This window comes from Chrysochloris asiatica, unplaced genomic scaffold (assembly GCF_000296735.1).
Source record: "Chrysochloris asiatica unplaced genomic scaffold, ChrAsi1.0 scaffold00053, whole genome shotgun sequence".
In the NCBI taxonomy this organism is placed as follows: Eukaryota; Metazoa; Chordata; class Mammalia; order Afrosoricida; family Chrysochloridae; genus Chrysochloris; species Chrysochloris asiatica.
Genome location: NW_006408571.1, coordinates 13209468 through 13225868, shown reverse-complemented (window position 1 = coordinate 13225868; position 16401 = coordinate 13209468). Strand labels below are relative to the sequence as shown.

The 16401-nt window shown below is 39.0% G+C and overlaps 1 protein-coding gene across 1 annotated transcript; it reads left to right on the top strand.

Moving 5' to 3' along the window:
• Positions 1 to 12722: 12722 nt before the first annotated feature.
• On the top strand, positions 12723 to 13682 carry LOC102822833 (putative olfactory receptor ENSP00000348552-like). The gene has a single exon (XM_006863184.1). It carries the CDS (start codon positions 12723 to 12725, stop codon positions 13680 to 13682), a length of 960 nt encoding a protein of 319 aa, XP_006863246.1.
• The last annotated feature ends 2719 nt before the right edge of the window (positions 13683 to 16401 follow it).

Here is a 16401-nt window from a genome sequence, read left to right as displayed (position 1 = left end):
TGGGTTGACACAGTTGCAGCAACAATGCGTCTAAACATAACAACAATTGTGAGGATAGTGCAGGACTGGGCAGTATTTCATTCGGTTGTGAATAAGGTTACTATAATTTGGATCTAATTTAGTGGAACCTACAACACCACCAATAGATTGAATAAGTATGGTGAAAGGATACAATCCTGATGCACACTTTCTCTGATTTTAAACCATGCTGTATCCCTTTGTTCTGTCAGAACAACTGCCTCTTAGTCTATGCAGTTTTTGCATGACCACAATAAATTGTTCTGGAATTCCCATTCTTAGCTATATTATCCATAATTTGTTATTATCCATACAATCTAATGCCTTTCTATTCTTATTATTAATGTATATAAAATAGACAGTGTCTTTTATGTGACTGATGCAAACAGAGTGCCAGACTATCATGCATGCCATAAGTCTTGGAGAAATCAGTTTTGAAACAATTGCTCTGAACTCTTATATATGGTGCTGCGTGTAATCATGGTTACAGTGGTTTTCTCCTCTGTGGATTTTATCCCTTGTTAATTTGAAATATGAGCAGGCATTGAAGTGATAAAGGAGGTCTAGGTTCAAATCCCTGCTCTCTTCATAGAACAGTGTGATCATGAGTGTGTCCTCCTCTTTTTTTTTTTTTTTTTTTTTAAGTTTTTGTGTGAATTGAGTGATAGTTTACATGGGAGAACATCAGTTTTATATTCATCCTATCATATTTCATTGCATTGCAATGACTACAATTCCCTCTGTGCATCATCATTCAACAATATTTGCTTCCATTCCCTCTGTTTTTTTTTTTTTTTAATGTACACAAAAACACCTAGGAATATATAATTATTTAAACAACCAAAGGGTATATTCTGCAAACCTACCTCCTGGCCACCAGCACACAGCCTTTCTCTTTCTGCTCTGTCTCTCCGTGTCATCATCTCTGCCTCTATCTCTGGTGTCTCTGCTTCTCTGGATAGGGTCCCACATTCTGCTCATGCTCTTCTACCTTAATGGTCTTAGGGTCCTCTGTTCCTGGAATTTAAGATTGACTACTCCCCCCTTTATGTTACAAAACTTCTACCTTAACAGTTGTGAAGCTTGTAATTACAAGCGCAATTAGTCATGGTAACAATTACTCACTATTGAATTGTAAGACTCTTATCCCCATCTCCTTTCTCCGTAGTCGTCTAGACAAGATGAAAACTATTCAGTGGGGATTCTACCTTCTCCCATACACTCTGAAACTAAACTCCTTCTTGAAAACTTATAAGCCAGCTACTTTGTGCCACTATTACCCCCACTCCAATTTTAGGTAGCCAATGTCTAAGTTGCTCTTCCCTATCAATTCTATGTACAGAGCGGATAGGATTGATCTTTGATGTGAAGACTCCTTCCCTTTTAGTTGGTATTTTGAGTTACTACATCCATAAGTATAGGACAAGTTCATCAAATTGTAGCAATTTACACTTGTTTCCTTTACCAAAACACTTTTTTAAATCTTCTTCTAGATGACTTGTTATCATCAAGACATTGAAGCTATGTTAAATGGGTAGTATCTGCAATTTTGGGTGTTCTTGTGCATCTCTCCTCACTTCATATCAGCTGGACGTTTCACTCTCAGTTCTAGCTCTCCTTGTCCATGGGCTCAGGAGTTCCCAGGTCTCACCATACTTTGGACCAACAAGCCCTTCCTCTTCTTTATCTCATCTTCAGGTTGACCATCTTCAAGTGGTCAAATTCAGCCCATATCTTCATTGCTGCCTTTCCCCCACTTCCACTTACCAGTAGACCAATGTGGTCACCAGCAAACTTACACGCCTGCTCGTGTGTTCCCTTTGAGTTTCAGTCTTTGAGGGGAGGGGGCTGTCCTGAAGGAACTTGATTGCTTGTCTCGGCAGCTCCCTGGTGCACAACTTATCTGTTATTGTAGTAGCGAACCAGACTACCATTTTTGTTTTTGATTTTTCCTGTTGGTCTTTCTTTCAAGAAGTATCTGCTGTTCCTCTAGCTGCTCCAGGCTGGTCTGCTTGTCCTTTCAAGTGGGAATGTCCCACTTTAGAAGGTTATGGATGGGGCTCATGATTCCAGGTAAGGTCCTATACACTACAAAGGCTCTGCAAAAAGCCTATTTCACTGGGAAAGTTCTAGAACCCCTTTAAGGTATTCCAATGAGTCCTCTTCTTTTGAAGAATTTCAAGTTACTCATCCATACATTGAAGGGATGGTGCTAGATATCTCATGTCACTCCTATTTGTGAAGTTCTCTGAGTCAATGTTTCCCAGAGAAATGCTCCATTTGGTGAGTCTTTGAATGGATTTGAGCACTATGCTATCGTACAGCAGAATTTCAGTACATGAAGCTGAGTGTGGTTTCTTCTACTTCCTTAGCTGTCCATGTGCCAGTTTCATCTTCATAGCTTCTATCTTCCCCACTAAGCCCTAGATATATTGGAATTCTTTCCCCAGTCAGATGTTCTATTGGAGGTGTTGACTTTTCTTCTTCTCATTGTTCGTTTCTCTTAAAAAATATTTTTATTGTGAATTGAGTGAAAGTTTACAGAGAAGATCATCAGTTTTACATTTAACAAATAATAGGCTTTGTTTCATCTCAATGATTGCAATTCCCTCTATGGACTAGCAGTTATCCCACTTTCTCCCTTTAGTTCCTATTTCCATTCCACCCACCTTACCATCCCTTCTCAACTTTGTTCTTAGGTATATATTGCCCTTGTGATTTTGAATGGTTGACAGTTCCATGATTCATAATAAGCATACCTTACTAGTGTTGTTGTTTCCCTGTATACCTATCTACTGCTTGGCCAAAAGTTGGACCACGAGGGTTAGATTCTTTCCAGACCTGCAGAGTGGTCAAGGGCCATGGTTTTGGGTTCCTCCAGTTTCTTTCTGACCAGTAAGCCTGTTTTTGTTTGTTTGTTTGTTTTTTAATAATTTTGAGGTTTCCCCCCACACATATTCTGCCGCTCTATCTGAGACCTTCTAATGTGATCCCTTTCAGAGCATTTGGTAGTGGTAGCCGGGTACCATCTAGTTCTTCTGGTCTCAGACTGATGTTCACGTGTTCCATTATTCTGTTGGACTAATTGATTTCAAGCATCTTCAATTCTCATCACTCTTCTTAGTTCTGTACATGGACAGACCAATAGCTGTAACTTGGAGGACCATTCATGAGCTTTTAAAATCCCAGATGCTAGTCACTAAAGTAGGATGCAGAACACTAGCTCTATGGACTATGTTGACCATGGTGTCCCCTGATAATATGGTCCTGAGCCTCCACGTCCAGCTACTCATTCCCTTAAGAAGTTTGATAATATCTAAGAAGTTTTCATTATTTTGCCTGCTGTATGCTCCACCACATTCATAATTGTATTTGCAGGAAAGATAGATACTTACGTACCAATATCCGCTTTCAAATTTTTATATATCTATGGGGAACATATGCCCATACCCATTCAGCATGTGTTTCTGTCCATGTATCTACATGCAGAATATTGTTGTTCCAAGGTTGTCTCCAGCTATCTTTAGCTGTTTTCATCATTCTTCTGCCAACCTCCCTCTTCATGTATATTGCCCTTCCCCATCACCCAAATTAGCATGTGTCTACCCTCTAGCCTGATGTGAACCCTGGTGTGCACTGTAGGAAAAGCACAGGACCATAAGGTTGGCAGTTTGAACTACCAGCTGCTCCTTGGAAACCCTATATAAGATTGCTATGAGTTGGAACCAACTCTACTGTACTTAATAACTATAAACCCTCTAGCCAGTGAACCCTTCTCTCCCACCCTGACAACCATCAAAGAATTTTTTTTTAAATCCTTTCTTTCAAACTCATATATGTGTGTGGTATATAAATATACATAGGCCATTCTTTTTCCACTACCCATTCAGCCTATGTATCTACGTACAGAACACTGTTGTTCCAAGGTTGTGTATACATCACTATTTACCTCTATCCCTTTTAGTCCATGCTTACCTCCCTGTGTCTCCACCTATCTTCATCATTCCTCTGCCACTCTTTTTCTTCTTGAATGTTGCTCACTCTCTTCTTGTATAGTGCCCTCCTGAACTCACATGTGTCTACACTGTAGCCAGTGACTTACTCTTCCCTCCCTTTCACAGCTGGTAACCATCAAAGAATGTTTATTTTAGTCTGGAAAACTTTTCTTAAGCTTTTCCAATAATGGCCTCATACAACATTTGTCCTTTTGTGACTGACTAATTTCACTCAGTATAATGTCCACCAGGTTCATTCAAGTTATGAGTGGTTTTGCAGCTTCATAATTATTCTTCAGCATTGCATAGTATTCCATTGTGTATATGTGCCAAATTTTGCTTATCAATTTTCCCATTGATGGGCATTTAGGCTGCCGCCATCTTTTTGCTCTTGTGACTAATGCGGCAATGAACATCAGTGTGCATATGTCTACTGGTGTGCTGGCTAGTATTTCTTATGAATATATACCAAGTAGAGGGATTTCGGAGTCATAGGTAATTCTATTTCTAACTTTCTGAGGAAGTATCATACTATTCTCCAAAATTAAATTAAAAAAAATTTTTTTAACTTTATATTGTGAATAGTGTGAAGGTTTACAGACAAGATCATCAGCTTTACATTCAACAAACCATACACTTTGTTTCATCTCAATGATTACAATAAAAAAGTTATCCTACTTCCTCCTTGTGGTTCCCTATTTACGTCTTATATTTCACAAATGAACAAAGCAAAAATATGTGATGCACACATATAAAACAAAAAAATATACATTCATGTAAATGTCCAAAGGACACATTCTGCAAGCCAGCCTTCTGCCCAAAGGCACACAACCTTACTCAGTCGATGGGCCTAGAGCCCATAGTTGCTCTGTCTCTCCATCACATCTGCCATCATCTCTGCTGTCATCTCTTTTCTAGGTAGGGATTTTCACGCTCTATTCATACTCTTCCTTACTGATAGTTCTGGAATGATCTGTTCTGGAAACTAAATATTAGCTACTCCCTGCTTTTAGCTACACATCTTCTACATTACAGTCTTGACAATCATAATTAATCCTGCTAACAATTATTCACAATTGAATCATAAAATCTTATCAGCATCATCTCCCATCTCCTTTCTGGAAAAGAGGAAAACTATTCAGTGGGGATTCTTCGTCACCCCCCTCATTTTGAAGCTAAGCACACCCATGAAGGCTTTTAAGCCAGACACTTCATGCCTTCATAGCCCACCCCCTGCTTTTTTTTTTTTTTCCACCCCCTGCTTTTGATAGCCAATGTCTAAATTGGTCATCCTAATTTGCACTGGACTGTGAACCACAAGGTCAGCAGCTAAAACCCACCAGCTGCTCCTCAGAAACAATATACAGGGTTGCTATGAGTCTGAACCAATTCAAGAGCTTTTAACAACAACATCAACCCAGTACAATGAGGAGACAAGTATGTTCCTTGGATTCCTCTATACTAATAAAAACAGCACTGAAAAGGAAATTAGGAAAATAAAACCATTTGCAATAGCCACTCAAAAGATGAAATACTTAGGAATAAATCTAACTAGAGAAACAAAGGACCTAAATAAAGAAAATAAAGAAAACTAAAAAATGATAGAAAATACCATGCTCATGGATAGGAAGACTTAACACTGTGAAAATGTCAATACTTACCAAAGTAATCTATATATATAACACAATTCCAATCCAGATTCCAACATCATTATTTAAAGAGATGCAAAATTTGATCAAGGACTTTATATTGAGAGGAAAGAGACCTCAGATAAGCAAAGCACTGCTGAAGAAGTAGGACAAACGTGTAGGCCTCTCACCCTGTGATCTCAAAAATTAATACACAGTCACAGTGATCAAAACAGCCTAGAACAGGATATACCCCTTGGTTGGTTGATGATGCATGGAGGGGATTGTAACCATGACAATGAAACGATATACAATAGGATGAATGCAAAACTAATGTTCTCCCATGTAAACTGTCACATAATTCACGATAAAACATTAAAAAAAAACCCAGCCTAGTACAGTTTCAAAAGATACATGGATCAATAGAACAGACTTGAGAACCCCGAAGTCAATCCATCCAGGTACAGTCAGCTGATTTTTGACATAGATTCAAAACACATTCCATTGGGAAGAGATAATCTCAAAACAATCTTAGAAAAAGAAGAACAAAATTGTACCCGACTTTAAAATGTAAGCTAAGGCTACAAAAACCATGGCTGTGTAATACTGATAAAAACAACAAAAAAAGGTAGGTAGATAAAAGAAATGGAATAGATAAATAAGCCCACATTTATATAGTCATTTGATTTTTTTTTTACAAAGATATTATAACAATTCTATAAAGCCAAACAAATTCTTTTTAAAGAATTGGATAGCTACGTGGTAAAAATGAGCCTAGATTGCTAACTCATACCACACACAAAAATTTATTCACAATGGGTCATAAAGTTTAAAAAGAAAACATAATAAATTTATTTTGTAGGCAAGCAAAAATATCTTAGAGAGGATATGGAAAGTAATAACTATAAAGAGAAAAATGATAGAGTTGATAAAAATTACTCAGCAAAAGACACCACTAAGAAATGAATAAACAGGACATACAGTCTGTGCAATGTTTCATAATATATATATCTGGCAAAAGACTTGCATCTAAAATATATAAGAAACTCATACAACTCAATAGTAAAAAAAAAAAAAAAAACCCAAACTGACAAAAATTGGTAAAAGATTTGAACAGATACTCTCAAAGGTCAATGAGCCAATGAGCACATGAGAAATGACAATATTATTATCAGAAATACAAGTTAAAACAACAGTGATATATCATTATACATCAACCAGAATGGTTAAAATCCCAAATGTTTCTTACAATGTGGAACAACTGGAACTTTTGTATGTTTGTAGGAGTGTAAAATGGTGATAAATACTACGGAGAAAGATCTAGCAATTTATAATAAACCTAAACATATTTCCTACTTTCTGACCCAGAATTTCATTTTCACGTATCTATCCAAAAGAAATTAAAATATGTCCACAAAAAGGCTTATATGAGAATTTTCAATAACTTTATTCATAACAGCCCAAACTAGAAACAGACGAAAGGTACAACAGAAGAATGAGTAAAGAAGCTATGGCTAGTCAGACAATGCAACATTGTTACGTGCTGTTGAGTTGGTTTTGACTCATAGTGACCTCATGCACAACAGAACAAAACATTGCCCATTACTGTGCCATCTTCATAATTGTTGCTATGTTTGAACCCATTGTTGCTGAAACTGTGTCAATGCATTTTTATGGAGGTCTTCCTCTTTTTTGCTGAGCCTCCACTTTACCATGTATACTTTCCTTTTCTAGAAATCGGTACCTCCTGATATCATGCCCCAAATACCAGTCTCACCTACTGCATTTCTAAGAAGCATCCTGACTATACTGCCTCTAAGATAGATTTGTTCACTCTTCTTGCAGTCCATGGTACATATTCTTCTCCAATTGCAAAATTCAAATGCTTCGATTCTTCTATGGTCTTCCTTATTAACTGTCCAACTTTCTATGCATATCAGGTGATTGAAAATAGCATGGCTTGGGTCAGGTGCATCTTAATCTTCAAAGAGACATCTTAGCTCTTTAACACTTTAAAAGAGGTCTTTTGCATCAGATTTGCCTACTGACATACGTCCTCTGATTTCTGACTGCTAAATTGTAGATCCAAGCAAAATGAAACCTTTGACAACTTCAGTCTTTTCTACGTTTATCATGATGTTATTTACTGGTCACATTTATCATGATGCTAGTTACTGGTCTGATTGTGAGGATTTTCATGTTCTTTGAATTGAGGTGCAATCCATACTAAAGGCTGTAGCATTTGATCTTTATTGGTAAGTATTTCAAGTTGTCTTAGTTTCTAGCAAGCAAGATTATCTGCATAATGCAGGTTGTTAATGAGCCTTCCTCCAATCCTAATGCCACACTTTTCTTCATATAATTCAGTTTCTAGGATTATTTGCTCAGTCAGACTGAATAAGTATGGTGATTTTAAGGTATCCCCTTCAGTTCTTTCCTGATTTTAAACTATATAGTGTCCCCTTGTTTTGTAACAACTGATTCTTGGTATATGTACAAGTTCCTCATGAGTACAATGAAATGTTCTGAAATACCCAGTCTTTGCAATGCTATCTATAATTTGTTATGATCCACCTAGTCAAATGTCTTTGCATAGTCAATAAAGCACAAATAAAAGTCCTGGTATGGCGCTGTAGAAGAAGCACTGGACTGCAAGGTTGGCTTGAATTACAAGGTGGGCATTTTAAACTCATTAGTGACTCCTCGGAAATCCTAAATAGGTTCACTATGAATTGGAACTGACTAGATGGCACTTTAACAACAACAGCAACAAACATCTCTCTGATATCCTCTGCTTTCAGCCAAGACCCATCTGATGTCAGCAATGATAGCTCTAGCTCTACATCCTCTCTTGAAAAGAGCTTGGATTTCTGGTAGCTCCCTGTTGAAGTATCTTCAGCAAAATTTTATTGCATGTGATATTAATGGTATTGTTGAATATTTTCCACATTCCATTGGGTCATCATTCTTTGGAATGGGTACAAATATAGATCTCTTCTAATTGGTTGACCAGATAGCTATCTTCCAAATCTCTTGGTGTAGACGAGTAAACACTTCCAGTGCAACATCAGTTTGTTGAAATTTTCCATTTTTATTCCTTTGATTCCTGGAATCTTGGTTTTTACAATGCCTTCAGTGTAGCTTGGACTTTTCCCTTCAATACCATCAGTTCTTGATCATATGGTACCTCTTGAAACTATTGAACCCCAGCCAATTCTTTCTGGTACCACAACTCTGTGTATTCCTTCCATCTTTTTTTGGTGCTTCCTGTGTCATTCAATATTTTGCCCATATAGTCCATTAATATTGCCAATTGAGTCTTGAATTTTTTCTTCAGTTTTTTTCAGCTTGAGAAATACAATACTACTCAATAATAAAAAGGGAATAACTACTAAACCATGTAAAAACATGAATTAATATTAAACACATTCTGAACGATACCTTGTACATATAAATGCTTACTGCATTATTCCTTAATAATGATGTTTATGAAAAAAAATTTGAAGGTGAAAAAGATCAGAACAATGAGGGTGGCTCTGGGCAAGGTAGTATTGGGAACTAGCTGAGAATGGGCATGAGGGAACTCTTTGTGATGATGGAAATATTCTATAACTTGATAGGATTTGGGGATACATGGGTATACACATTTATTAAAATTAATTGGATGATGGACTTTAGATTTGTGAATTCTACTATAAGAAACTCTAAGCCCCCAAAATAGACATCTTTCACTAAATGTACAATTCAAAACCTGACTAGAAGCTGCCTCCTCCTGTAAAGTCTCCTCAGGGCTCCAGATGTAATTTTCCCAAAGTGCCCCTGAGTCATGTTCTTGAACACTTGACTTAGAAGTCGTGCCCACAGCTGCTGGCTTCTTAATACTATGGGCAGAGGGTGTTCTTAAATGGCTCTTATCTTTCCAGCTGCTCTTTTCAAGAATTGTAAGCATTTTGAAATTTAAGCAAGACATGGACATTTTCCCCCTGATGTCCTTCTGAGGCCCAAGAATGGAAAGTTTTAGCAGGAACAAAAGAAGGAGGAAATTGCGTCTTTCTGGAGTGCTTTTAGCTTAATTGGATCTTGGGGATGTTGTCCCAGAAGTATAAAAAGTTTCCTGACTTTGTCTGATTCTGTTTCCAAACTTTTAATCACTTTAGGGAACACTCTAGTCCCAACTGCAGTGCTGATTTCAAAATGCCTTCTACATGAAGTGGCTGTTCTTTTGGAAGTTTTGTCTGAAACTCAGAACCAAGACAGAGTGGAGAGAACTGATTTTCATTCCTTCTGCAAATCAAAGTGAACATCTCAGCTTGGGCACTTTGGGTTTGTGTTGTTATTTCTGGCACATGTACTATTTCTAGTCTGTAGGGATTTTTTTCTTATTAGGTTCTTAATAAAGGTAAGTAAAGGTTCTTATACAAGTAATATCAACCTTTTAGCAGAGGAACATTTCTAGATTCTGACTTGATAGTTCAAAGTGGTTGGGTTTAAAAAAGGAAAAAATGGCAAAATTTCAGTAGTATCACAAAATTTGAGGACCACACAGAACCCCTTCTTCCTGGATCAGAAAAATCAGAATGACAAGAAATAACTTCACAGACACCCCCAGAGATGATATGATCTTATGCTTTCAGCTCCACTTACATCACAACTCCAGGGGCACCATTGCTATAGCCATAGAGATGGCGCGAGTTGTCCTGGAGTTACGTTCCAGACAGTGCCATTTAGACAATGAAATGTGTGAAAACTGGAACTCAATGGGAAGGCCTTCTGTTTCCAAGTCTCAGAAGTTTCTCCCCTCTGACAGGTTGTAGTTTTACCGTATTTCTATCCCTTGTTTTACTGGGAAAGATTTGAATTTCCCTTCTCTGACAGATTCTGGCATTCACAGGCTTTGTGTATGGCCTGTATGGCCTGCCATTAAATGGAATTCCTTAAAGCTCACAGTAGCCTGGTCTATAATGGGTCCCAGGGGATGAGCCTCCCAGACTTTCTGAGCGCTTCTTCCCTACTTCATTAAGAGCAGTTGATTTCTTCCAATTCCAGGACGGAGTAGAGTAATCTGAGGCTTTGAAATGGAGAAGTTTACACAACAGTTTGAAAGGTTAATCAGAACATAGCCCAAATCTCTGGGTTAATAGACCTGATAACTTTCCATAAACTCAATGTACTTCTAGAAAGAGATTAAACTACCATATATGAATGACAGGCAGAAGATTATCTGCTTTATTCAATATGAAAGATTTTCTGCAGATGTGGAACAGACTGTTTGGGAATGTAGTGAGCCTCTTCATCACTGGAAAGGATCAAGCTGAAACGGAAAAGTCATGTATCAGTGCTGTGCAGAAGAGGATCTAGAATGAGGGAGGGTTTGGCTAGATCATCTAGGGAACATAATCAGTTTCAGGGTATCAGTCTGGATGATGTATCTAGCAATTGAGTCAAAAGGCTCAAGAATTGTTTAGTGTCTGCTGATTTCAGAGCGAACACTCACCAGAGAGAAGGTGACCCAGGAGAACAATAACAAATAAGCGCTCCTGTAGTTAGCTAGAAAACTAGATTTTCGGAAGCTGGGATCCACTGCAGTAGGTTTCTGAGGTCAGCCTGTCTGTCTATCTTCATGGAGTATCCAATTCAGATTATTTGGGATGATAGCAGCATTTCCGGAGTAGAAATTTATGTTGCAAACCTAACACCCTCCACACACATCTTCTCATCTGTTCATGTCCAGTCTCCTTTTGTACTTAGATGACCAGCTGGATTCACTATTGCCAAGGGAGTCTTTTGTGGCCCCTCTTCTCATCAGGGAGTCCTGGTGTGGTGCTGCGGGTTAATGCACCAGACTGCAAAGTCATTTGAACTGTAAGGTCGGTGGTTCAAGCTCATTAGCTGCTCCTTGGAAACCCTATACAGGGTTGCTATGGGTCGGAACCGACTCGACGGCATTTAACAATAACAACAACTTCTCATCAGTGTCCAGAGTGTCATTTCTGATGCTCTGGCTTATCCTTGACCCTTTTGCTTCTCCTCCCGGACAAGCGGTGAGTCCCCTTAAGCTAGGGTCATGACTCACCCTGATCCTTATAGGAAATGTTATAACCCCAAACTGATTGATCAACAGATACTTTGGTGGATGGATATTCGGATGACTGGGTGGCTGGATAGATGAAAGCCCTGGAGATGCTCCTGAGAAAGGAGAGCTTGTGCACATCTGGAGTATGTTTTCTGTGAGAGTGATTTGGAGAGAAGAAATAGTTATAAGATGAAGATTCACAACTAATCATTTCACATCACAAAGTGGGGAGAACAGGAAATAAACGTAATGTCACTTTTATGACCAAAATTTAATGAGATAAATTGTCACAAAGTGGGGAGAACAGGAAACAAACTTAGTGTCACTTTTATGATCAAAATTTAATGAGATAAATTGTCACAAAGTGGGGAGAACAGGAAACAAACTTAGTGTCACTTTTATGATAAAAATTTAATGAGATAAATTGCCAAATTGGATATGTTATTGTTGGAAAGTGCTGTTGAGTCAATTCTCATAGTGACCCTATATAGGGTTTCTGAGAAGCAGCTGGTGAGTTTGAACAAGTCCAGTGCTTATTCTACAATGTCACATCAGGACTTCAAATAGGATATGTTATTGTTAAGTGACATTGTTGTTAAGTGACATCTAACTCATAGCATCCCTGTGTAGGGTTTCTGAGGAGCAGCTGGTGAGTTTGAAGCATCGACCTTGAGATTCAAACCAATTTAGTGGTCCAGTGCATTATCCTGCAGCACCACATCACTAAAACAGATATGCAATGTGTGTTGTCTCTGATCAAATGCATTATGTAATGAGAGGCATTATTCTAAACCTTATAAATTTGGTGCCCTGTGTCCTCAAAGTAATTTATAAAGTATTGCTCTCTCTCTTTTTTTTTTTTTTTCTTGGAAAGAAATAGAGACTGTGAACTTTTAGAATTGTTTCCTAGATACACAGCCAGATGGGAATTCCAGAATAGATGCACTGGCCTTATGCAAGGCAAAGAAAGAACCTCTGAATATTTTCAGTGGACTGAGGAGACACACCATGGAAAGTGCTAATGAGACTTCATCTGTGATAGAGTTTGTTCTCTTGGGACTCTCAGCTCATCCAAAGCTGGAGAAAATGTTCTTTGTACTCATCCTCTTCATGTATTTGGTGATTCTGCTGGGCAATGGGGTTCTCATCCTGGTGACTGTGTCTGTCTCCCGCCTGCATACACCCATGTACTTCTTCCTAGGGAACCTCTCCTTCCTGGACATCTGCTACACAACATCTTCAGTCCCCCTCATTCTTGACAGCTTCCTGACTCCCAGGAAAACCATCCCCTTCTTAGCCTGTGCTGTGCAAATGTTTCTGTCCTTCGCCATGGGAGCCACTGAGTGTATGCTTCTGGGCATGATGGCATTTGATCGCTATGTGGCCATCTGTAACCTCCTTAGATACCCTGTGATCATGAGCAAGGCTGCCTACATGTCCATGGCTGCCAGTTGCTGGGCAGCTGGAAGCACTGCCTCCATGGTTCAAACCTCATTGGCAATGAGGTTGCCTTTCTGTGGGAACAACATCATCAACCACTTTACTTGTGAGATTCTGGCTGTTTTGAAGTTGGCCTGTGCTGATATTTCTATTAATGTGATCAGCATGGGAGTGACAAATGTGATCTTCCTGGGGGTCCCAGTACTGTTCATCTTTGTCTCCTATATCTTCATACTCACCACCATCCTGAGGATCCCCTCAGCAGAAGGGAGGAAAAAGGCCTTCTCCACCTGCTCTGCCCACCTCACAGTCGTGATTGTCTTCTATGGCACCATTCTCTTCATGTACGGGAAGCCCAAGTCTAAGGATCCACTGGGGGCAGACAAACAGGACCTTTCAGACAAGCTCATCTCTCTTTTTTATGGGGTTGTAACCCCCATGCTCAACCCCATCATCTACAGCCTGAGGAACAAGGATGTACAGGCTGCTGTGAGAAATCTGGTATTTCAGAAATGCTTCACTCAGTAATTGAGGGAGAGCAGATCTCCTTGTGGTTCTGTGCTGCTTAGCTGCTTTCACTCAAGAATCTCAGAAGAAAGTATTCTCATAAGAAGGTACTACGTATGAAGGATGATTGCCAGGAAATCACATTACAATGTAATGGAAACTTTTAGATGTTACTAGACTCAGCTTCTAAAGTGCTGAAAAATAAAGTTGGGAATGAGTGTGGCTTGAGGAGATGAAGTGGACTTCTGCTGAAAAACATATGAGGGGTTTTCAAATTCTCCACAGTGAAGTTTGAATTTGGTTTTGATTCTTTGTTATAAGAAAAATGATTTATATTATATAAAGGTAGAACCAAGATCCTATTCTGGAAAGAAGACAGTATGGGGCAAATTTTCATGTCATATAAGTATAAAAAGTTATCTTCACTGTAGATAAAATAAGACACATCAATTTTTATTTATTGAAAACAGGACTGAGGTTGGAGATGAGAATAAGGTGGCCTTTTTCCTTTTGTTATGAGTCATAGGAATTGGGATCATAGATTCCACATAAGGCATTTTTTTAAGGGCAAGTAAGCCAGGCCCTGCAAACACCCATGTGGAGAATCTTGGCCTGGTAGCAATCATAACTGGTATTCACTTTTAAGTTTTGTTTTTCTTTCCTCACTAAGTCTTGTTTAAATTTATGGTCTGACCTTAAGGTCTGGAGTGTGGTGAGATGGACCCGTGGGAGAAGAGACTAGCAGAGGCACCACAGCAGTCTAAAGGAAACTGGAGTCAGGTGGTGAAATGTGGTCACAGAAGGCAGACACCATGGTCTGGGTCAAGATGGCTGGCTGGGGGGAACTGGAATGGTAAACCTGAAATACTGAGCCACTTCACAGTGTAGCTGAGAGAGAAGATTTAGAGATCAAACAAGTGAGGGACCTAGTCAGTAGAGACATAGAAAGGGACAAGGATATTGAGTTCATACATATGTTGTTGTTAAGTACCATCAGTTCTGACTCATAGTGACCCTGTATAGGATTTCCAAGGAATGGCTGGTGAATTTGAATCACCGATCTTGTCGTTCAAATTGATCTTGCAGTTCAGTGCTTTATCCCACAGTGCCACATCAGGACTCTTTCATACATATGTTGTTGTTGTTGAGTGCCTTCAAGTCGATTCTGACTCATAGCAACCCTGTATAGGGTTTCCAAGGAGCAGCTCTTGAGCTTGAACCACCAACCTTGCAGTTCAAACTGATACTGCAGTCCGGCCATTAACCTACAGTGCCACACCAGGACTCCTTCATACATATAGTCAATCCAAATGACTTAACCTCATTGGTCTAATATCTATATTGCTTTTCTCCTATGCTAACAATGTTTGTTCTCAGTTCCACCACTGTAACTGCTCACACAACTACGTACTGAAAACAATGGCTGAAAATGGTTTATAGACTCTGTTGTCTTTAGAATACATCTCCCTAGGGATGCACATCAAATTACTGGCTTAAAAATTGCTCGGATAAAGTCCTCTCTTATGGTTATGCCACAAATTCATTCAAGTTGTTGGTAGAATTCAGTTCTTTGTGGTTGTCACACTATGAATTCAGTGTCCTTGCCAGGGGTTGCTCTCAACTTCTTGCGGCAGTTCTCTGGCCTTATCCCATGGATTCATCCATTTTTAAATCTGGAAACAGCACATCAAATCCTTCTTGTGCTTTAAATAAGACTTTTCCTCCTGCTACTATCCAGATGTTTTAAAAATCTCTGCTTTAAAAAGACTCTGATACAGTCATGTGTACCAGGATAATAGTCTTATCTTTAGATCAACTGACTTAGAACTTAAAATGTCATCAAAATTCCTTCACAATAGTACCTACATTAGTGTTTGACTTTAATCACCAGAGTACATGAATTGTGGGGGGAAAAGGGGCATCTTACTTCCACTGTGTGATTTCTACCAAAGTCAGAATAGTGGACATCTGTGATTGAGAAGAAATAAGAGGGAACATAAATGGGGAGGGTAACATGAGAGATTACTAAGATAATGAATCCTTCGACTTCTTAGCCAGGGTTTTGAGTACCCGATGTGTAGCTTATTATTTTTCCTTAAATGTTACATATATTCTTTTTATACTTTTCTATATAAGGAGCTCTGGTAGCGTAGTGGTTACGAAGTGGGCTGTGAACTGCAAGGTCAGCAGTTCGAAACTACCAGCTGCTCCATGGGAGGAAAGGTGAGGCTTTCTACTCCCATAAAGATTTACAGCCTCGGAAACCCTGTACAGGGTCACTATGAGTTGAAACCGACTCCACGGCACATAACCACCACCATATGTATAATATGAAGTCCAGGTGTAGCACTGTGGGTTAATGCGCCAGACTGCAAAGCCATTTGAACTACAAGGTCAGTGGTTCAAGCTCCTTGGAAACTCTACACAGGGTCGCTATGGGTGGAAACCAACTCACCGGCACTTAACATAACATATGGATTGTGAGACGGACTGTTAACCAAATACAAAATGTCAGTAGTTTGAATCTACCAAGTGATTCACAGGAGAAAGATGAGGCTTTCTGCTCTTGTAAAACTTTGTTGTTGTTGTTAAGTGCCGTTGAGTCAATTCTGACACAGAAACCCTATACAGGTCGTTATGAGTCAAAACTGACTTGGTGGCACACAACCACCACCACCATATGTATAATACATGTAATATAATACATGTTTCACAGAAAGAAAAATGTAAGGCAAAGCAT